The following is a 22,917-nucleotide window of genomic DNA, read 5'->3' on the forward strand; positions in this document are numbered from 1 at the left end:
AGAGTACATGTCCCATAATTTCTTTATCCAGTCTACTGTTAATGGCATTTGGGTTGATTCCAGGTCTTAGCTATTGTGAATTGAGCTGCAATAAACATTAAGGTACAGACAGCTTTTGTGTTTGCCCATTTAATTTCCTTTGGGTAAATTCCAAGGAGTGGGATGGCTGGGTTGTCATTCAAACTTTAGAAATGTTTCTTTTATATTTCTTGGAAGAATGCTATTGGAATTTTTAATAGTCATTTTTAAAAAATTTATTTAATGTATACAAATGTAATGTATTTCATATACACAGATTTAGGAGCATAGTGATACTTCCCACTCTACTCTCCCTCCCACTCTCATTCCAACCCTTATTCTCTCCTATTCCCACTCTTAATTCTTACAAAGTTCTATTTTCAGTAAACTTTATACTCATAAGGTTAGTCCTACACAAAGTAGAGTTCAACAAATAGTGTGCAGAAAAAACACTGTTTCTGAACAGTAGAGACAAGGGCTGTAAACAATCATCAAATCTCAAAATGTCAGTTTCACTCCAACATATCACATTTAGGTACTCTACTAGTTACCACAGATCAGGAAAAAATATGGTACCTGTCTTTTTGGGACTGGATTATATCACTAAGTACAATGGTTACCAGTTGCATCTGTTTTGTTACAAGTGATAGGATTTTATTTTCTTTTTTATACTGCTGAGTAATATTCTGTAATGTATATACACCATAATTTCTTTATCCAGTCATCAATTAACGGACATTGGGGTTGATATCATAGCTTAGCTATTGTGAATTGAGCTGCAATTAACATGGGGGTACAGCTAACTCTTTCATTTGCTGATTTCATTTTGTTAGAATAAATACTGAAGAGTGGGATTGCTGTGTTATATGGTAGATTTTTTAGCTTTCTGATGTATCTCCATACAGTCTTCCACAATGGCCACACCAGTTTATATTCCCATCAACAGTGGGTTAGGCTACCTTTTCTCCCACATCCTCACCAGCATTTATTGTTTGTTTATTTGTGTTTGAGAGCCATTCAAACTGGGGTGAGGTGGAAACCTCATTGTGTTTTTGATTTGCATTTCTGTAATGACTAGTGATCCTGAGCATTTTTTTATGTCTCTGTTGGCCATCTGAGTTTCCTCACTTGAAAAATTTCTTGTTCAAATCCTTTGCCCATTTCTTAACTGGATTCTTTGTTTTGTTGTTGTTGAGTTTCTTAAGCTCTTAACAGATCCTGGATATTAATCCTTTATCAGTTGTATAGTTTACAAGTTGCCTCCTCACTTTGTTAAGTGTTTCTTTTGCAGTGCAGAAGCTTTTCAGTTGATGTAATCCTGTTTGTCAATTTTGTCTTTGATTAATTGTGCTTTTGGGGTCTTTTCCAAGAAACCTTTGCTAATTCCAATGTCTTGCAGAGTTTCCCCAATGTTCTCTAGTAATTTGATGGTATCAGGTCATAGATTTAGGTCTTTGATCCATTTTGAATGGATTTTTGTGTAAGGTGTAATGTAGGGGTCTTGTTTCACATTTCCATATGAGGAGATCCAGTTTTCCCAGCAGTAATTGTTAAAGAGACTATCTTTGCTCCAGGGATTGATTTTAGCTCCTTCATCAAAGATTAGTTGGTTATAGACGTGTTGATTGATTTCTGGAGTTTCTATTCTGTTCCATTGGTCTATACATCTATTTTTTTTGCCAGTACCAGGCTGTTTTGATTATAACTGCACTATAGTACGTCTTGAAATCTGGCATTGTGATGCCTCCAGCTTTGTTTTTGTTGTATAGGATTGCTTTAGCTATTTGAGATCCTCTGTGCCTCCAGATGAATTTCAGCATAATTTTTTCTAGTTCTGAGAAGAATGTCTTTGGTATTTTGATTGGTATCCCATTGAATATGTAAATTGCTTTTGGAAGAATGGACATTTTGATGATATTGATTTTTCCAATCCAAGAATATGGAAGAATTTTCCATTTTTTTGTATCTTTTTCTATTTCTTTCTTTAATGTTTTGTAATTTTCATTGTAGTGGCTTTTGACTTCCCCGGTTAAGCTTATTCCAAGGTATTGAATTTTTTTTTTGTAGCTCTCGTGAATGGGATTGATCTTAGAAGTTCTTTCTCTGAATGGGCCATCAAAGAAGGAGGTACCTTTCTCTGAAGGGAGGAGAGAACTTCCACTTTGATTATGACCTTGTCTAAATAAGGCCGGAGTTTGTAAACTCAGGAGGTTTCCATAGCCTTGGCAGCTCATGATAAGAGCCTTGGGTAGGCCGGCGCCGTGGCTCACTAGGCTAATCCTCTGCCTTGCAGCGCTGGCACACCGGGTTCTAGTCCCAGTCGGGGTGCCGGATTCTGTCCCGGTTGCCCCTCTTCCAAGCCAGCTCTCTGCTGTGGCCAGGGAGTGCAGTGGAGGATGGCCCAAGTCCTTGGGCCCTGTACCCCATGGGAGAGCAGGATAAGTACCTGGCTCCTGCCATCGGATCAGCCTGGTGTGCTGGCCGCAGTGCACCGACTGCGGCGGCCATTGGAGGGTGAACCAATGGCAAAGGAAGACCTTTTTCTCTGTCTCTCTCTCTCACTGTCCACTCTGCCTGTCAAAAAATAAAAAATAAATAAAAAAGAGCCTTGGGTGATTACTGACATCATAAATAAGACTGTCAGTTGTTAAATCAACAACAGGAGTTACTGTTCACCTACTCCTCATGTAGGATCTCTGTCCTTAATGTGTTGTACTATGCAAATTAATGGTAAAACTAGTTTTCAAACAGTACTTTATACTTTGTGTGTCTGTGTGGGTGCAATCCGTTGAAATCTTTACTTAGAATATACTAAGTTGATCTTCTGTATATAAAGATAATTAAAATGAATCTTAATGAAGAATGGGATGGGAGAGGGAGTAGGAGATGGGATGGTTTGTGGGTGGGAGGGTGGTTATGGGGGAAAATCCACTCTAATCCAAAAGCTGTACTTTCAAAATTTATATTTATTAAGTAAAAGTTTTCTAAAAAAAAAAAACTCTCTGGGCTGCCAGGGTCCCTTTCTTTAGCCTTGTGCCCTAATGGGGACAGAATTAGGTGTGTTGATCCTACCTTGATTCCACACTCAATCTCCATGACTTTGCTAACATAAGAAGCCATAATATTTGAGTGCTTCCACATTTAACCCAGGAACAAGGATTTAAGTTTTTTAAATCTTAAAGCTGCCGAGTCACTGAATCATCACACAGGTTTCTTGGTAGGAAGAAAAACACCACAGGAAACCACAAAACCTTTTTGCACAGTGGAGGCCTGATGTCAAGGTTCAGAAAAAAATTTGAGGCTTCAGACTTGCAGAGAGAGGGCCTGGAGGTCTTACCTTAGGAGGAAGTTGACCATGTGAGGCTGGGTAGTGCTCAGACTCACAGCCAGGGCATGGACCAAGGAGGGCACGGTACACACCTGTACTGTCCAATAGGTCCTTTTCCACTGGCTTTATGAAGTCATCTATCTCTTGGTACAAGGCCTCTTCAAGAGCATTTTCAAAAGCGGACAAGGCTGGGAAAACAACATGATTTCAGAAATTTCTCTTGGAGCTATTTCCTTTACCAACAGACAGCCTTCTGTGTTCCTCAGTAGAAAACTCTCTGGGATTAAACAGCAGTCTGGCCTCAGAATCAGCCCCTAAGACATTCGGATCTGGCTAAAAAGCCCATGAGAGGTTCGCAGGCATGGAAAGCCAAGACATTGTGGCAAAAATGGCCTACATGAAAGATCTCTGTGAGAGAGATCCCAGTGGAAAGAAGGGACCATCAAAGAAGGAGGTACTTTTCTCTGAAGGGAGGAGAGAACATCCACTTTGATTATGGCCTTGTCTAAATAAGGTCAGAGTTTGTGAACTCAAGAGGCTTTCATAGCCTTGGCAGCTCATGACAAGAGCCTCGGGTGATCACTGACGTCATAAATAAGAGTGTCAGTTGTTAAATCAACAATAGGAGTCACTGTGCACTTACTCTTCATGTAGAATCTCTGTCCTTAATGTGTTGTACTATGCAAATTAATGGTAAAACTAGTTTTCAAACAGTACTTTATACTTTGTGTGTCTGTGTGGGTGCAAACTGTTGAAATCTTTACTTAGTATATACTAAGTTGATCTTCTGTATATAAAGATAATTAAAATGAATCTTAATGAAGAATGAGATGGGAGAGGGAGTAGGAGATGGGATGGTTTGTGGGTGGGAGGATGGTTATGGGGGTACCACTATAATCCAAAAGTTATACTTTCAAATTTATATTTATTAAATAAAAGTTTTCTATAAAAAATAGAAGTTCATAAAAAAGGAAGTTCTTTCTTAGCCATGATATTGTCTATGTATATAAAGGCTACTGGTATTCGTGTGTGAATTTTATATCTTGCCACTATACCAAACTCTTTTATGAGTTCCAATTATCTCTTAGTAGAGTCTTTTAGATCCCAGATATATAGAATCATGTCATCTGCAAATAGGGAGATTTTGGCTTCTTCTTTCCCAATTTGTATCCCTTTGATTTCTTTTTCTTGCCAAATGGCTTGGCTAAAACTTTCAGGACTATATTAAATAGCAATGGTGAGAGTGGGCATCTTTGACTGCTTCTGGATCTTAGAGGGAACGCTTCCAACTTTTCCCCACTCAATAAGATGTTGGCCATGGGTTTGTTATAATTTGCATTGATTGTTATGAGCAATGTTCCTTCTATACCCATTTTGCTTAAGGTTTTCATCATGAAAGGATATTTTATTTTATATCAAATGCTTTCTCTGCATCTATTGATTTGACATATGGTTTTTGTTCTTTAGTTTGTTAATGAGATGTGTCACATTTATTGATTTGAGAATGCTGCACCATCCCTGGATACCTGGGATAAATCCTACTTGGTCCAGATGATGTTTCTGATGTGTTTTGAGTTTGTTTACAGTATATTAGCACAAGATATATTTCCTTTTCTTTATGTCTTTATTTCATCAATGTTTTATAGTTTTCTTATATAAATGTTTCATAGTTTTGGTTTGATTTAATCCTAAGTATTTTACTCTTTTCCACAGTCTTGGAAATGGGACTTTTTTCTTTTTTATTGGGAGCCATCATTGAGGATTATAGCACATAATGTTTGCCTATTTATCTCTTTGTTCTCACAAACAAAACACCAATATTGCTTAAAATCACTTTGTTTCATAAAGCTTAGGTTTTTTTAAAATTTCATTTTATGTATCTCATAAATACGACATTTGGATAATAGTAATTCTCCCACCGTACTTACCCTTCCAACCCTCTCCAACCTCTCACCCTCTTCCCTCCCCTGTTTAGTTTAAGAAAGAAAAAGTAAAAGAAAGAAAGAAAAGAGAAAAAGAAAAAAATGAAAAAACTAAGAAAACTGTTCCTCAAAAGTCCAGACAAGGGCTGTTCAAAGTTACTGCTTCTCAAATGTAATTTCTCTTTCTTCTTTCCTTCCTCCTTTCTCTTCCTTCCTCCTCCTTCTTTCCTTTTAGAAACTTAATTATATTTAAAGAAGAACCCCAGAATGATACATCTTTTGTGACCTTATGCATAACTATAACTTATGAGGCATAATAATAACCTCTTCTTAATACACTAAAAGGAAATCATTCTTGAGAACAAGTTTTACTATTGAGTCTCATGTTAGAACTCTTTAGGTACAGAAGTCCTGCATGGGAAATTAGTGTCCAGTGACTCTTATTGTTTATTTAACAATTAACACTCATGGGTGACATCAGTGACCACGCAAGGCTCTTGACATGAGCTGCCTTGGTTATGGAAGCCTTTTGGATCCACTAGCTCGACAAGGTCATAAACAAAGTGGAAGTTCTCTCTTTAAAGAAAAGTACCTCTTTCTTTGGTGGCCACTTCTTTCCACTGGGGTCTCACCCCACAGGGGTACTTTATGTAGAAAATTTTTGCCAGTGTTTTGGCTTTCCATGCCTGAAATTCTCCCCTGGGCTTTTCAGCCAGATCAGAATAAAGTTTGGGTAATTTAAGATGTTGGTTACACATTCAGCTCTGTGGTCCGATTAACTGGAGGCTATCAAAACAATCAGCGGGAATTGCAAGTCATTTCAGTGAGTTGCTTCCTTCTGTTCTCAGAGAATTTAGGGAGCTCTCCTAATAAATGCGAACAGGAAAATATGTAGCCCTATTTGCTACTGATAGTCATTTTTGTGACCATGGGAGGGACTGGCCTTAGAATGACAGAAATACTGTGGACAGCAAAGTAGAGACACAGAAGAGACCTGATTCATTCGTTCTTTCTCTTTCCTTCTCTCTCTCTCTCTCTCTCTCTCTCTCTCTCTCTCTTTCTTTCTTGGCACAAACTATGTGGCTTGAAATTATTTATTTATTTTTAACGATTTATTTATTTATTTGAAAGTCAGAGTTACACAGAGAGAGGAGAGGTAGAGAGAGAGAGAGAGAGAGCTCTTCCATTCTCTGGTTCACTCCCCAGATGACGTCAACGGCTGGAGCTGGGCCAATCCAAAGCCAGGAGCCAGGAGCTTCTTCTAGGTCTCCCACACAGGTGCAGGGCCAAGGACTTGGGCCATCTTCTACTGCTTTCCTAGGCCATAACAGAGTGCTAGATCAGAAGTGGAGCAGCCGGGACTCGAACTGGCACCCATATGGGATGCTGGCACTGCAGGTGGCGGCTTTACCCGCTATACCACAGTCCTGGCCACTCAATTATTTTTTAAAGTTTAAAAGATTTAATTTATTATTTGAAATGCAGAGTTAGAGAGAGAGAGAGACAGAGAGAGATGGATTTTCTGTCTGCTGGCTCACTCCACAAATGGCTGCGATAGGGCTGAGTCAGGCTGAAGTCAGGAGCCACAAGCTCTATCCAGGTCTCTCACATAGGTGGCAGGGGTCTAAGTACTTGGATCATCTTCTGTTGCCTTCCCAGGCACATTAGCAGGAAGCAGAATGGGAAGCAGAGTAGCTGGGATTTGAACCAACGCCCTGATATGGGATCTAGTATCACAGGTGGCCGCATAACCCATTGCATCATGTTTCCAGCCCATGTGACTGCTTATTTTACTTAACATAATACCCTTCAGATTCGTCCACATTGTCACAAATAGCAGGATCTCGTTCTTTTTTACTATGGCTGTATACTGTTACATTGTCTATAAAGACCATACTTTCTTTTTTAAAGGTTTATTTTATTTTATTTTATTATTATTTTTTTTGACAGGCAGAGTTAGACAGTGTGAGAGAGAGAAGCAGAGAGAAAGGTCTTCCCTCTGTTGGTTCACTCCCCAAATGGGTGCTACCGCCAGCACCGCGCCGACCTGAAGCCAGGAGCCAGGTGCTTATCCTGGTCTCCCATGGGGTGCAGGGCCCAAGCACTTGGGCTATCCTCCACTGCACTCCGGGGCCACAGCAGAGAGCTGGACTGGAAGAGGAGCAACTGGGACAGAATCCGGTGCCCAAACTTGGACTAGAACCCGGTGTGCTGGCGCCGCAGGCAGAGGATTAGCCTAGTGAGCCGCGGCACTGGCCTAAAGGTTTATTTTATTAAAACATCAGGCAGGTCTCTCAATTAAAAGAGATCAAGCTGAAACAAGACAACATTTACTTTGTCTAATAGCATACTGTAGGCTTTTATTTTTAATCATTATTATTATCTTCTCTACCAGTTTTTAAGAAAGATTTATTTGTGGGGGCCAGCGCATGGCGCAGTGGGTTAATCCTCGCCTGTGGTGCCAGCATCCCATATGGGCGCCAATTCTAGCCCCAGCTGCTCCTCTTCCAATCCATCTCTCCGCTATGGCCTGGGAAAGCAGAGGAAGTCCTAGGGCCCTTCCCCCGCATAGACCTGGAGGAAGCTCCTGGCTTCAGATCAGCGCAGCTCCGGCCGTTGCGGCTATCTGGGGAGTGAACCAACAGATGGAAGACTTTTCTCTCTCTTTCCCTCTCACTGTCTGTAACTCTCTCTCTCAAATAATAAAATAATAAATAAATGATTTATTTGTTTGAAAGAGTTACAGAGAGAGAGGGAGAGACAAAGAGGGAGAAAGAGAGAGATCTCCCATCTATTGGTTCACTCCCCATGTGGCTGCAGCAGCTGAGGCTGGGCCAGGCTGAAGCCAGGATGCAAGCATTCCATCCAGGTCTCCCATGTGGGTGGCAGGGGCCCAAGCACTTGGGTCATCTTCTGCTGCTTTTCCCAAGCCATTAGCAGGGAGCTGGATCAGAAGTGGAGCAGCCAGGACACAAACTGGTGCCCATATTTGCTGCCAGCGTTGCAGCTGGCAGCTTTACCTGCTCTGCCATAATGCCAGTTCCTCTACTAGTTTTTGCATTGCTTCCTGGCAAGCACAGATATTTTACTATCGTCTGCAAGCATGATCTGACTTTGCCCACACTTCTGCTTTTGCTCTGATTTTCCATTCTCCTTACCATTTTTTTAAACATCGTGTCTAATTTGGCCCATCTCTTCTTTCTGCCTTCCCTCCCAGTATCTCAGCACTCTTTATTCAAAGGCCTGTCCCTATAATCTAGAAACTTATATAGGACAAAGGAATAGAAGAAAGCAAAGAAAATGGAGCACAGGCTCATTAATGGTCAAGACCAGAGGGTGTGAATTGGAGATGGGAAAAAAGCAAAGAGGTCTTCAAGTTGCTTTGCCTATATATTGCTTATGAGAATCTTTCATTTTCCTGGACAATCGAATGACTCAGTCTTTGGGTTTTTGTTTTTTCATCTCTGAGGGGAACTGGAAACAGATGGTGATGTCCTATAACCACTTCTTCCTTCTCTCTCTCTCTCTCTTTTAAAAAAATTTTTATTTATTTATTGGAAAGGCAGAGTTACAGAGAGGCAGAGGCAGAGAGAGAAAGAGAGAGAGACAGAGGGAGGTCTTCCATCCTCTGATTCACTCCCCAAGTGGCCATGTCGGCCGGAGCTGGGCTGATCTGAAGTCAGAAGCCAGGAGCTTCTTCTGGGTCTCCCATGTGGGTGCAGGGGCCCAAGGACTTGGACCATCTTCCATTGCTTTTCCAGGCCATAACAGAGAGCTGGATCGGAAGCGGAGCAGCCAGGACTTGAACTGGTGCCCATATGGGATGCCAGCACTTCAGGCAGCTGCTTTACCTGCTATCCCACAGCACTAGCCCCAAGCTGTTAAAATGCATAAAAGAACAATTAAATCAGAGAATGTGACACTAACATAGATTCTTCCTGCTTCCTTCACCACTAACTAAACATCTAAGGTTTGCTGTCATGAGAGGCATTGCAGATTTTTTGCTTCTCTTCTTTATTATTATTATTTTTTTGACAGGCAGAGTGGACAGTGAGAGAGACAGAGAGAAAGGTCTTCCTTTTTCTGTTGGTTCACCCTCCAATGGCCGCTGCGGCCGGCGCACCGCGCTGATCTGAAGCCAGGAGCCAGGTGCTTCTCCTGGTCTCCCATGTGGGTGCAGGGCCCAAGGACTTGGGCCATCCTCCACTGCACGCCCTGGCCACAGTAGAGAGCGGGCCTGGAAGAGGGGCAACCGGGACAGAATCCGGCACCCTGACTGGGACTAGAATCTGGTGTGCTGGCGCCGCAGGCGGAGGATTAGCCTAGTGAGCTGCGGTGCTGGCCTATTATTTCTTTGGTTTTAAAAAATCTCTGTTTTCTGAAAAATGATTGAAAAGTAGATAATAAGAGTCTTTGGGAGAATAATCTAAACTGCCTTTTTATATTTATTGATTCAAAAAGCAAGAAGTTTTTTTGGATCTTAAAAAAAGAATCTCTCAGATTTTAGTGTAATAGTAAGAGACAGCAGCATCACCAAAGTTAAATCCATTTTTAGTTTTTCAAGCTCAAGTGCTGGAGAGAATTCAGTTTATGGATAAGTACTTCGTTAACCAAAGGGAAGTAGAGAAACAAACAAGAATCACATTGTGATGAATCTCCATGAATCAAAAGAACATGAATTTTGCAGCAAATGACAATATTTCATTATTCTTTATGGCTGAAAAATGTTCCATTGTGTATATGCAAAACATTTTCTTAATCATTCATCTCTCAGTGGACAGCTGGTCTGAGTCCACATTTCGGCTTCTGTGAGCAGTGCAGCAGTGCACAGGGGAGGGTAGGTATCTCTTTGATAGGTGGACTTCATTTCCTTGGATATATACCAGAGGGGGATAACTGGTCATATGGTATAGATATGTTTTTAGTTTCTGGAGGAACCTACATAGTAGCTATACTAATTTACCTTTCTACTAGCACCGCATAAATGTTCCCTTTTCCTCACATTCTCACCAGCATTTGTTATATTTTTGTCTTTGGTAACAGCCACTTTAACTGAAGTGAGATAACTCACTGTGGTTTTTATTTGCATTTCTCTGATGCTAATGGTTTTAGGCAGTATTTTCACATACTTTTAGTCATTTTTATTTCCTCTTTTGAGAAATGTCTGTTCCCATCATTTGTCATTCCTTGACTGGATGGTTCTTTTGTGGATTTCTTTTTGAGTTCCTTATATATTCTCAATGCCAACCCTTTTTCAGCTGAAGAGTTTGCAAAATGTTTTTCCTCATTCCACAGGTGTCTCTTCCCTCTGTTAAGTGTTTCCTTTGCTATACAGAAGCTTCATAGTTTGATATAACCTCATCTTCTACTTTAGCTTTTGTTTCTTGTTCTCTGGGAGTCTTATTACAAATGCCTTGCCTTTGTAGATATTTTGGAGTAATTCTCGAATGTTTTCTTCTAGTAGTTTTATAGTTTCAGGTCTTACATCTAGGTCCTTGATCCATTTTGATTCAAATTTTTATAAAGGGTGAGAAGTGGGGTTGGTATCATTTCAGTCTTCTGCATATGGATATCCTGTTTTCCCAGACTCATTTATTGAAGAGACAGTCTTTCTCCAATATATGTGAACACTTCAAAAAGTTCATGGGCAAATGGAATTAAAAGATAATGCGCATTTTCTATGAGCCTTTTGAAATTTATATATGTTTTGGTGTCTTTATCCAATCAGTTGACACACATTTTATATTTTTTGGTATTATACTTTATATGTTTTTATATTGTATATATTATTATTATATTGTGTATCTATTAATCGGTTATTGTTGTTGTGTCTAAGAATTTTGTCTTTTATCCCTTAAAATAGAGGTATAAGTGATTTATATATCATCATTAAATTTAGAATCTTTTGAATTTGGCTATACATTTATCAGTGAGTTTTACCTTCACTTTTTAATGTTGCTAATTTACATCTTTTTAAAAAATTTATTTGAAAGACAGAATTACAAAGAGAGGTAGAGACAGAGAGAGAGGTCTTCCATCAGCTGGTTCACTCCCCAAATGGCTACAACAACAGCTGGAGCTGGGCCTATCCAAAGCCAGGAGGCTGGGCCTCTTTCAGGTCTCCCACACTGGTGCGGGGGCCCAAGGACTTGGGCCATCTTCTATTGCTTTCCCAGGCCATAGCAGAGAGCCGTATCAGAAGTGGAGCAGCCGGGACTTGAACCGGTGCCTACATGGGATGCCGGCACTGCAGATGGTGGCTTAACCCACTACACCACAGCGCCAGCCCCTCAATCAGCTTTCTATCCCTATCTCTCTTCCTTATACTTCTAGAACTCCTACAATGTGAACAGTAGTTATCATCATGATATCCCATAAATCTCATAGACTTTCTTTCTTCCTTTTCACTTTTTTTCTTAAAATTCTCTGACTCAATATTTTCAAATGCCCTCAATGCCTGGTCTTTGAGTTCATAGATTCTTTCTTTGATTGATGGAGCCTGCTGTTGATGCTCTCTACTGGATTTTTATTTCCTTCTGCTCTGGAATTTCCATTTTGTCCTTTGTTATTATTTCTGTCTCCTTTGAGCTTCTCAATTTATTATGTGTTGTTTTCCTGATTGTATTATGTTATTTATCAGTGTTTTCTTGTAGCTTGCTAAACTTCCTTAAAACAATTATTTTGCACCATTTTCAAGTAAATCATAGACTTCTCTGTCTTGACTCAGTTTTCGTGTTCCTTTGGTGGTGTTATCATTTGTTTATGGTGTGAGTGTCCCCCCAGGGGGTTTCTGTGTTAGAAACTTGATACCCAGTGTGGTAAGATTGGGAGTTGGTGGAAACTTGAAGAGGCGGAGTGTGATGGAAAATGACTAAATCACTATAAATCTCTTAAAAACATTGAACTTGCATTGAGGCTTGCCAGTGTTCTTTTTGTTAATGTATGTTCTTCTTTCTCAAAATTTCAACTGTGTGCTCTGCTTAACTCAAGCAGACCAGTTTAATCTGGATTCCTTACTTGGTTTCCTTAACTATGTGTTACCTAAGTATAGTATTTTTCATATTAGCATAAATAGGTAAAAATCAAAAAAGAATTAATGTCACTCTGTGGGACCCTGGATAGTCTGCATGAGAAGTTTGCTATAGTGGAGACATACTGGCCTCTCCACACTCTCTGGTGTTTTGTGTTGTCATATGATTTCTCCATCTTACACACACTCCCACTGTGATGTCATTTGTCACTAGAACACCACCAATGGGGCCACCCAGTCTTGAACTTTCATCCTCCAACACTATAATCTTTATAAGTAAATTATAAGTGACCACTTACATTATAAGCAAACCCTTTTGTAATGTACTCAGCCTCAGGTATTTTGTTATAGCAGTGGAAAATGGATTCATGCAGGTAGTGACGCGTTTCCTTGGTTTTTCTTGTTTCTTGCTGCTGGTTGCTGATGTCTGTGCATTTGCTGAAGTGGTTGCCTCTTCCACACGTCATGGACTGGTTTGGGGGGGGGCAGAGCTTGACCTCCAGGTGGGTGCAAGGGCACTGACCAGGCGGGGTGTTTGATTAGTGCAGCTCTGTCCACCCAGATCAGCACTGGTGACGGCTGTGGAGTCCTCAGCACCACTGTGTGTGTTTGCAGCAGCAGAAGGGGACGTTCAGGCCTTCTGTGGTGAAGGGGTTCTTCTGATCTCTCATACAGGGGAAGTTATAGCTGAGGGGGTCTCTCCCAGCACCAGGTCCTGCTTGCAGGCACTGCCACGGTGCAGGTGGCACTGGTGTCTGATGTGTAACCCATGGAGATGGATGCACAGCCGCATACAGGGCAACACTGGCTCTGAGGTCTGGAGCTGGGTATGTGCAGGGCTATTGCTGCTCCACAAACTGGGGCTTGAACGCATCTGCTGCAGTGCTGGCTCTGGGTCTGCAGTGAGGTGCTTGTGTACTAGATGCAGAGTCAGGGTCTGGAATGCAAACACAAGTCAAGCAATAGTGGCTCCAGGGTCTGATGTGGACTAGCTTACTGTGGCAGCGATTCCGAGGTCTGAGGAGCGGGCACTCAAGAACGGTAGTAGGGCTAGGGTTGAGAGCTCATGTGTGCACAGATTGATCGCAGCTCTAGGTCCTGGAATGGGGCTAGGCTTTAGCAACAGTGGCTATGATGACTGATGTGCACGTGTACATGGTGTGGCCACACAGAATCTGGAGTACAGGAATGTGTGAAGTGACAGCAGGTCTTGTGTCTGGGCAAAGTGGGCCACAGGGCATCACATTTGCACCTGCGGAGAGTTGGTTACTGATAGCCCCCTTCTTCGTCGTTGTCCCTAGCCATCTCCAAATGTCTCAGCTATGCCAGTCTCCCTGCAGTCCTTTCTGTGTGATTATCTCCCACCTCCCCACTTTTTTTTTTTTTTTTTTTTGACAGGCAGAGTGGACAGTGAGAGAGAGAGACAGAGAGAAAGGTCTTCCTTTGCCGTTGGTTCACCCTCCAATGGCCGCCGCTGCAGCCGGCGCACCGCGCTGATCCGATGGCAGGAGCCAGGATCCAGGTGCTTTTCCTGGTCTCCCATGGGGTGCAGGGCCCAAGCACCTGGGCCATCCTCCACTGCACTCCCTGGCCATAGCAGAGAGCTGGCCTGGAAGAGGGGCAACCGGGACAGAATCCGGCGCCCCAACCGGGACTAGAACCCGGTGTGCCGGCGCCGCAAGGTGGAGGATTAGCCTATTGAGCCACGGCGCCGGCTTACCACTTTTTTTTTTTTTTTAATTGCACTGTGTTGCTGCTGCATGTTCTTAATTGGGAACTTGAGCTCTCCCAAGGGTATTTTCATTCACAGATAACTGTGTAATTGTGGTGTTTGGGGGGAGGAATGAAGGCTGGTATCTCCTACTGTGCCATCTTTTTGTGGTCACTCTCTTATTCAACTTTAAGTAGTTCTCTTTCTGTAGAATTTTCAGAACTTTTTGTTTGTTTGTTTTTACATTACAACATAATCTCCAAGGTGGGATATAGATGCCTATGCATGGTTTTGTCAACTTTTTTTGTGACACAATTATAACTATATCTCAAAATAGTGTTCTGTGATGTGTTTAGAACGCATTTACTATTTAGAGGTTTAGGCACATGTGGAAAATGCATACTTTGGTGTGTAATTCATAAAACAAATAGAGATTATTCATATAATCCATGTCCCAACTCACTGATGTATTTATTATTCATCCAGAAGATATACATTGCACACCTATTTTTTTGCCAAGCTTTTTTCCAGGTAGAGAAAAGGAAGTGAAAAAAGAAGAGTTCCTATTTTCATACAGATTACATTGTAGTGAAAAGTGATAAATTTAAAAAGAGAACACACCATACACAAGCACTTTAAAGAACCATAGCTCAGAGTAAAGGAATAGAGCATGATGGTGGGATTTTAATTTACATAAGGTATTGAGATAATCCTTCCAGGGAGGGTGACATTTCAAGGAAGAGAGAAGTTAAACCAGAGAGATGGATGAGGAGAAGAGTATCCAGGCTGAATTCTCATATGGACACCAGTTCCTGTCCAGGCTGCTCCTCTTCCGATCCAGCTCTCTGCTATGACCTGGGAAAGCAGAAGATGGCCCAAGTGCTTGGGCCTCTGCACCTGCGTGGGAGACCCGGAAGAAGCTCCTGGCTTCAGATCAGCCATCTGGGGAGTGAACCAGCGGATAGGAGACCTCTCTCTCTGACTCTCCCTTTCTCTGTCTGTAACTCTACCTCTCATATATATATATATAAATAAAAAAACTTAAAAAATAAGAGCCTGTGTAAATGGCAATGTATTTTGGGACACCTTTTGACAGCGACTATAGAAGCCTAGCAGATATGGGGAAGGGGAAAAATCACTATATTTCTAAATATTCAAAATTTGCATTCATTAAATAAAAGCTTTAAAAAAAATACCTTCATTAATGCTCCAGAATCCAGGTGAGAACATACAGCACCTGGGTAATGCACAGAAATGAAATGAGATGCTTTTAAAAGAACAAGCAGTTTCACTTTACCCATATTACCTTCCCCTCCAGCCCAAACAACACAATTCCAGTAGAGATCCCCTTGGTCTATAAGTTCTCCCATGAAAGAATGGGTGAGTGAGCTGAATGACTTCATGACAAATCCCAACACCAGGCGAATTTACCCACACTCCCTGGTACTAGGCCCACCCACACAGATGTGTGGGCTATGGTTAAGTTTAGGGGCTAGTGTTAGGGCTGGGTTGGGGCTAGGGCTAGGGCTAGGATTAGGGTTAGGATTAGGGTTAGGATTTAATTTAGGGTTAGGGTTAGGGTTAGGGCTAGGGTAAGGGTTAGGGTTAGCACCATGTCAGCACCATGCTTGCTCATCCACAAACTGGATCAGAAGTAGAGCAGTTGGGACTTGAACCGGTGTCCCTATGGGATGCCAATACTCCAGGCAGTGGCTTCACCTGCTGTGCCACAGCACTGGCCCTGTACACATTTTCCATGAAGATTTTTGCATAGCAGAAGCATTGAGATGACACAGGAAGTTTTGAGCTGTCATCTCTACTTGTCTATAATTTTATTTTGAGATGTGCACCCAAAGAGTTTAGTGATCACATTTGTGGTTAACTGACTTTATCCTACTTTGTCGAGTTATAAAAATCAACTTCTCTCACACAGAGACTCTGAATATGAGCTGAGACACATAAGTTCTGCATTTGGGAACCAAATATTGCTGATGGCAAGAGCCCTAGGCTTAAGATCCATGGATACTTGAGGCTGAGATTCCCCAAGCAAACTTGATCCTCCTGTTTTTGTTGGGATCTGTGGACGGTGTGAGCATTGTTCCTACAAATTTTTCATTAAAATTTCTTTGCAAATTAAAAGACAGTCTAACTTAGTATCTTTATTAAAAAGAGCACTTGGCTCCCACTGTACTTCAGTGACAACTTTGGCACAGTTCAAAGGGTTGTGAGTGTTAGTGTCCACCCCTGGATTTTCTATTTTTTCCCCCGGTTCATTCATACAGCCTTGAACTGACACTAAACTATTTGCAGGAAGACAGCTTTATAGTAGATCTTGGTATCTGGTAGTTTATGTCTGCTGACAATTTTTTTCCATCTAGACATTCTTTTTTTTTAATGTATAAATGACAGTATTATATTACTTTTATATAAATTACAGAATGAACTTATGATTTTTTAAGCAAATAACCTTCTGGTGCTTTGAATGGGAAATATTGAATTTATAGATTAATTGGGGGCAAATTAACATATTTATAAAATAAATGTTACATTCCCTAAAAAAAAAAGACAGTCTAACATACAGGTTATCTAGATAACAGAAGTAGGAATGTGACAACCTCAGGACAATTGAGATGAAATAAAAAAACTATAGTGCTTTGAAGGAGCACTTATCACCTCAAGGGAAAGTTAAGTGAGCCCTTGAGTATAAAAGAAATGCAGAAGTAGATGTTTAATCTGCATTTCCTCGCAGTGGCCTAGGAGTATGGATGTTGACTAACTACTTTAAGAAAATCCTTTAATTAATGTCCTTGGCTAACGCCTGGCCTGCAGGATGTATTGGCATCACTTTTGGAAAGAAAAGTAAATCTCCATTGTTCGTGGTCATATTTTCCCTTGGAAGCATTTCTGAGAAGCATATTATTCCCAAATAGCCATTCTTTACTTCCTCCGCCAGAAGAGGAAGCTGTGGGGTCCCACAGAATTCTTTCACTGCTATTATGGTTTCTGCCCTGTTTGCCTGTACCAGTTTCAGGTTCATCACCATGGTGGTTGTTCTAGATCTGCTCCTTTCTCTCCCTCTTGCACAGTCCCCTTTTCTAGGTTGTGTATTCATGCTTAACAATTTGATTAATAGATATTTCCTTATCCCTTATCAGTCTCTGTGGCTGACACACCAACCATCATGTCAACTGCTATTGCTTGAAAGGTATGTTTCTCATAAAGCTCCCAAGTGGTACCAAACATCAACTGGTATTCATAATCTATTGTAGCTTTTCAACGTTTAATTGATATACGGTTATTACCAATATTTATGGGATTATAGTATGACATTTAAATACATCTATATGGTGTGTAATTATTAGATCAGAGTAATTTTTTCCAGAATTTTTGTATCTTCATTTGTCAAGGATATTGATCTGCAGTTTTCTTGTGGTCCTTACCTGGTTTTCATATCAGGATAATGATGGATTTGAAGAATGAGTTGGAAGGGTTCCCTGGTTTTCAATACTTTTTAATAGTTAAAAATGAATTAAGATTTTTCTTTTTTTTTTAACTGTTTTGGCACATCTTCCCAGTTTTCCAATTTTGTTGGCATAAAGTTGTTCAGAATAGTCCCTTCACCCTTTGTACTTCTCTGGTATGAGTTGCCACGTCGTTCTTTACATCTCTGATTTTACTCTTTGGAATTTTTTTCTCTTTTCTTCTTGGTTAGTCATGCCAAAGTTTGTCATTTTGCTTATCTTTTAAAATAAAACTGACTCATCATTTTTTTGGTCTTTTGTATTTTTTTTCTGTGTCTCTATTTTGTTTATTTCTGCTCTGATCTTTGTTATTTCCTTTCACTTACTAATTTTGGGTTTGTTCTTGCTTCTCTATTTCCTTGAGTTGGATTGTTACCACCATAAATGACCCTCTTACTAATTTTGCTATATTCAATAGGTTTTGGCATGCTTTGTATGCATTTCCATTTGTTTCAAAAATTTTTTAAATTTCCTTTTGATTTCTTTATGGCATGTTGATCATTCAAGAGTATGTTGTTGGTTTCAACATATTTGTACCATTTCTAAAGTTCTTGTTAATTTCCAGTTTTATTCCACTGAGGTAAATAAAGATATGTTAATTTTTTTTAAGATTTATTTTATTTATTTGAAAGACAGAGTTACCGAGAGAAGTAGAGACAGAGAGAGGTCTTCCATCTGCTGGTTCACTCCCCAGATGGCTGCAAAGGCCAGAGCTGTACCCATTTGAAGCCAGGAGCCAGGAGCTTCTTCCGAGTCTCCCACAAGGGTACAGGGGCCCAAGGCCTTGGGCCATCTTCCACTGCTTTCCCAGGCCATAGCAAAGAGTGGGATCAGAAGAGGAGCAGCCGGGACTAGAACCGGCACCCATATGTGATGTCAGTGCTTCAGGCCAGGGCTTTAACCCACTGTGCCACAGCACTGGCCCCGCTAAAATTTTAATTTTTTGAAATTGTTGAGTTTTTTTTGTAGCCTAACATATAATATGTCCTGTAAGATATTCCATTTATTTATCAGAGGTGTGTGTATTCTATATTTGTAGTGTAAAATTCTATGTAAATATGTTAAGTCCCTTTGGTCAGTAGCATAATTTAATTCTGATTTTTTTGAATTGTTCACATTGTGTCTTTTTCCTCCCAGAAATATTTTATTTAAGGTATACAAACTTCATGCATTTCATAAATACAACTTTTGATTTTTTGTCAAAGTGATATGTATGATATAGGTGATATCTAGGTGATATATAGATATCCAGGTAATATATGTCTAGGTAGATTTTTATGTCTAGGTGATACTCCACTATGAAGAAAGTAGGGTATTTAACTCCTCTAATATTATTGTATTACAGTCCATGTCTCTTTCTTATATCTAATATTTTTTAAATAAAATTCAGTGTTCCAGTGTTGGGTGCATATGTATTTCTGAGGCTGTCAGCAGATTGCATAAAATGATAAATCCTTATTTGTCAAGGGAAGACTGGTGGGAATCCTCCAAGAGTGGATTTTTTTTTTTTTTTTTGGCTATGTAGATGTCATTTTTGCTTTCCATTGTCCCATTTATTAGGTAAAGATGCTTGGTATTAAAATTCCACCTAGGAAGGTGGTTGCTATTTTATTTTAAAGATTTATTTATTTATTTGAAAGTCAGAGTTACATAGAGAGAGGAGAGGCAGAGAGAGAGAGAGAGAGAGACAAAGAGAGAGAGAGAGAGAAGTCTTCTATCTGCTGGTTCACTCCCTAATTGGCCGCAACGGCCAGAGCTGCACCTACCCGAAGCCAGGAGCCAGGAGCTTCCTCTGGGTCTCCCACGTGGGTGCAGGGGCCAAGGATTTGGGCCACCTTCCACTGCTTTCCCAGGCCATAGCAGAGAGCTGGATCAGAAGAGGAGCAGTCAGGACTAGAACCAGCGCCCATATGGGATGCCGGCACTTCAGGCCAGGGTGTTAACCCGCTGCGCCACAGCTCCGGCCCCTGCTATTTTATTTTGATGGCCTTTCTTTTTGCATTGAGATGAAAGGTTTTAATTGTCATAACAGAAAACAAGTGAGAAGTTCATGCTTTTGCATTTACATCTGTTTTTACCATATTCTAAGAGATTCTAGAATCTTGAGTCCCATTAGAATCATCTAGGGTGCTTTAATAATACATCTCTTTTTTTAGACAGCAGTTATTTTATTACTATTGACACTGTAGAGATATCATCTCTAGTTTCTGAGTCTCTGAATCAAACCATAGTAACTATCAGTACATGCAAAAAATAAAAATAAAATTGGTTTTAGCTCAATCAAGACTTTACATTGAAATTTCAACATAAAGTAAAGCATGCTCTACAGAAAAGATACATTTTGTTTGTAAAAAGAATAAAAATCACTTGAACTCCAAATTTCTAGTGAGTGTGCCAAAAAATAGTTTGGTCATGCATATTCAATTATAATATATGCAAAACAAAATATTGTGATCACATGCTAATAAACTTGTTCACCATAAGTAAGGCTTTAACTATCTGAGAAATAGAGCAACTTATAGTTAAGAAATTTATTCTAACATCAATGAGTTTTTTGCTAGCCATTCTGGTTTTGACAAGACTGGTGTCACATTCCTTAGGTTTAAGCTCCTATCCTAAAGCACAAATTGGTCTTTAGGCAGAAAAAAAATTATACAAATAAATAAATAAATAAACTTTTAAAAAAATTAGCAGAGTTAATTCTAAGTTCCAAAAAGATGGCAGTTGAATGACTTTCTCCCTTTCTGCCATTTGAAAATGCCACAGTGCCCTGTGAGCTTTGGTGGAGTCAGCTCCCTGCTCCCTGGCTGCTGCGGTTCTTATGCTGAGACAGAGCCCTGAGCGGCCAGCAGTCGGTGGTTACCTGTGCCTGCGTGTCGCTGTCATCCACAGATGGATCTCCCCCTGTGCTCCCATATGATTTCTGTATCGCTGCTATAATGTATTACATTGTGAGTAGGAAAGTCAGTTTGGGTTTCTCATTCCCAAAGACATCCTTTGGGATGTAAGTTTATTTCACTCTCTCATCCCCAAAGCCCTTCACACAATGCTTTGCATACTGTAATAGGAAGAGGAGATGGGGGAGGGGTACAATGATTTGTTAAGCAGATCTAAAATGCTATTAACCTTGCTTTAAGTAGTAGCCAAGAGTACTGTTAGGGAGGGTATCAAATGGGAGAAAAGCTGGCTTTCTTCACTTCCTCTAGGTAAACTTCATGGTGTGAGCTTAAGGAATTTCCCACAAAGCTTCCCAGGCCTACAGAGGTGACTGTCTCTTTTGGGTGAAGAGCTACATTAATCTAGCCCAAGAAACCAATGAGTAAAATAAAATGTCAATAAATTACACCAAAAAATGTGCATGGACTCGGCTCACATTTCTGACTTGGAGCATCTTTCCATCATATTCAGCCAGAACACGACAGAAAGATACTGAGATCACTTCCTTCTCCTCCCCTCCCCTCCCCCTCTTGCTCCCTTTCTCCTTCCCTTCCTTCTCCCTCATCCTTTTAAAAAGATTTTACTTGTTTGAAAGTAAGAGTTACAGAGAAATAAGGAGAGATAGAGAGAGGTCTTCCATCCTCTGGTTCACTCCCCATATGGTTGCAAGGGCCAGGGCGGGGCCAGGCTGGAGCCAGGAGCTTCCTCAGGGTCTCCCATGTGGGTGTAGGGCACAAGGACTTGGGCCATCTTCCGCTGCTTTTCCAGGCCATTAACCAGGGAGCTGGATCAGAAGTGGAGCAGCTGGGACTCGAACCAGTGCCCGAACAGGGTGCCGGTGCTGCAGACAATGGCTTAACCCACTACTCCACAGCGTCAGCCCCAAGATCTTCTTTACTAGCAAGACTGGTTGGTATTAAAAGGAAAAGGCAACACACGGCTGCAATTTAAGTTAAAAGCTACACGTTTTCCTGAACTCAACTAGTCTTTTAAGATTGTTTCCAAGGAGACACTGCCAATTACAGTTTTTAGAAAAAAAATTCCAAAAAAGCAAGACCTTTTGTAGGAATTTAAAATATAGTCATTTGGTCTCTTTTATCGTAACCTCAATGAATGACATTTTTCCTCTTATTTGTTGTTTGAGACTTCACTCTGTTGGAGGAAAGGCACCCTAACTGTAGCAGCTAACCTGGAGAACAGAGACAGGCAGACTTTCACTGTTAGATAAATGAAGAATTCTTCTTAGAAGCTTTGAGAAGCGAGATAAGGAAAGCCAAGAGAGGCCACACCCTGTGGAACGTATTTCTGCTATTGAGTCTTCTCTGCAGCGTGGATCAGAAGACTTATGGTATCAAGCACTTTAAACTCTCTCTGAATTTGTGATTCTAAAACGACCCTTTTGAGGGGCCAGCACTGGGGCACAGCGAGCTTCGATCATGGCGTGGAGAGCAGCGGCCTCAGACAGAGATGAACCCGGGAGGCGGGGGGCTGTGGTGTTAGTGTTCAGGGAGTATTTATCCAGGAAGGCTCTAGCTGGCTCTCACAGAGAGGCCAAAGGCCTAAGTATGTCAACATTTTCCTCTGTGATTCAGTTCCCTGAAATCACTGCTCAAATTTGGATCGCCATACTTCTCTCTTTTTTGTTTTTGCTAAGCTAGTGATTTCCTCAGAAAGGACTTTAAAAAGTGTTCTTGTTTCTGTCACAACATTAAGAATTGCATTACAAATTGGTAATATTTTCTTAATTCTTTGTGAAGCGAGATTCAGTTTTTGAGGCCAGGGATAAATTTTTATCCGTATCTGTGACTTCACTTTAGCTAACAAAATAGGCAGTGCTAATGGAGATTCTAAAGTGTGGTGTTGCATGTGACATCCACGGGAAGGCAACTTTCTGCTTCTTTCTCAGCATTTACATTTGATTGGTTTCTTACGTATAATTGCCTTTTTAGAAGAAAAAATATTTATTTATTTGAATGGCAGAGTTACAGATATATATGTATGTATATGTATATATATATACATATATATATACACACACACACACACACAAACACACACACAGAGATTTTCCATTCATTGTTTCATTTCTCAGATGACTATAACATCAGGTTTGGGCCATATTGAAGCCAGGAGCTTGGAACTCCATCCAAGTCTCCAATGTGGGTTCCGGGGCCCAAGCACTATGGCCACGTTCCACTGCCTTCCCAGACACATTACCAGGGAACTGAATTGGAAGCGGAGCGATTGGGCCTTGAACCAGTGCTTGTATGAGATGCCAGTATTGCAGGTGGCAGCTTAACCTGTTGTGCCATAACGCTGACCCCAAACCTTTTCTTTTGTATTTTATCATTCTATTTTGGAATCATTCTACATAAAACAAAATAAAAGAGATTAAGAAGAAGAGGACCATCTTTTAGTTAAACTAATTCCAACAAGGGCCATATAGTGTT

General features: G+C 40.7%; 1 protein-coding gene across 1 annotated transcript in view; it reads left to right on the forward strand.

Moving 5' to 3' along the window:
* The window catches only part of LOC100344565 (C-type lectin domain family 4 member A), a 43,917-nt gene extending 23,034 nt beyond the window's left edge, over positions 1-20,883 (forward strand). The window contains exons 6-7 of the mRNA XM_008259783.5: positions 17,165-17,214; positions 20,297-20,883. Of these exons, the coding sequence (XP_008258005.1) occupies positions 17,165-17,177 (13 nt within the window). The 3' untranslated portion in view covers positions 17,178-17,214; positions 20,297-20,883. The remainder of the gene's footprint in view (positions 1-17,164; positions 17,215-20,296) is intronic.
* Positions 20,884-22,917: the final 2,034 nt, after the last annotated feature.

This window comes from Oryctolagus cuniculus, chromosome 9 (assembly GCF_051225735.1).
Source record: "Oryctolagus cuniculus isolate XC-2025 breed Fujian yellow rabbit chromosome 9, ASM5122573v1, whole genome shotgun sequence".
Lineage (NCBI taxonomy): Eukaryota > Metazoa > Chordata > Mammalia > Lagomorpha > Leporidae > Oryctolagus > Oryctolagus cuniculus.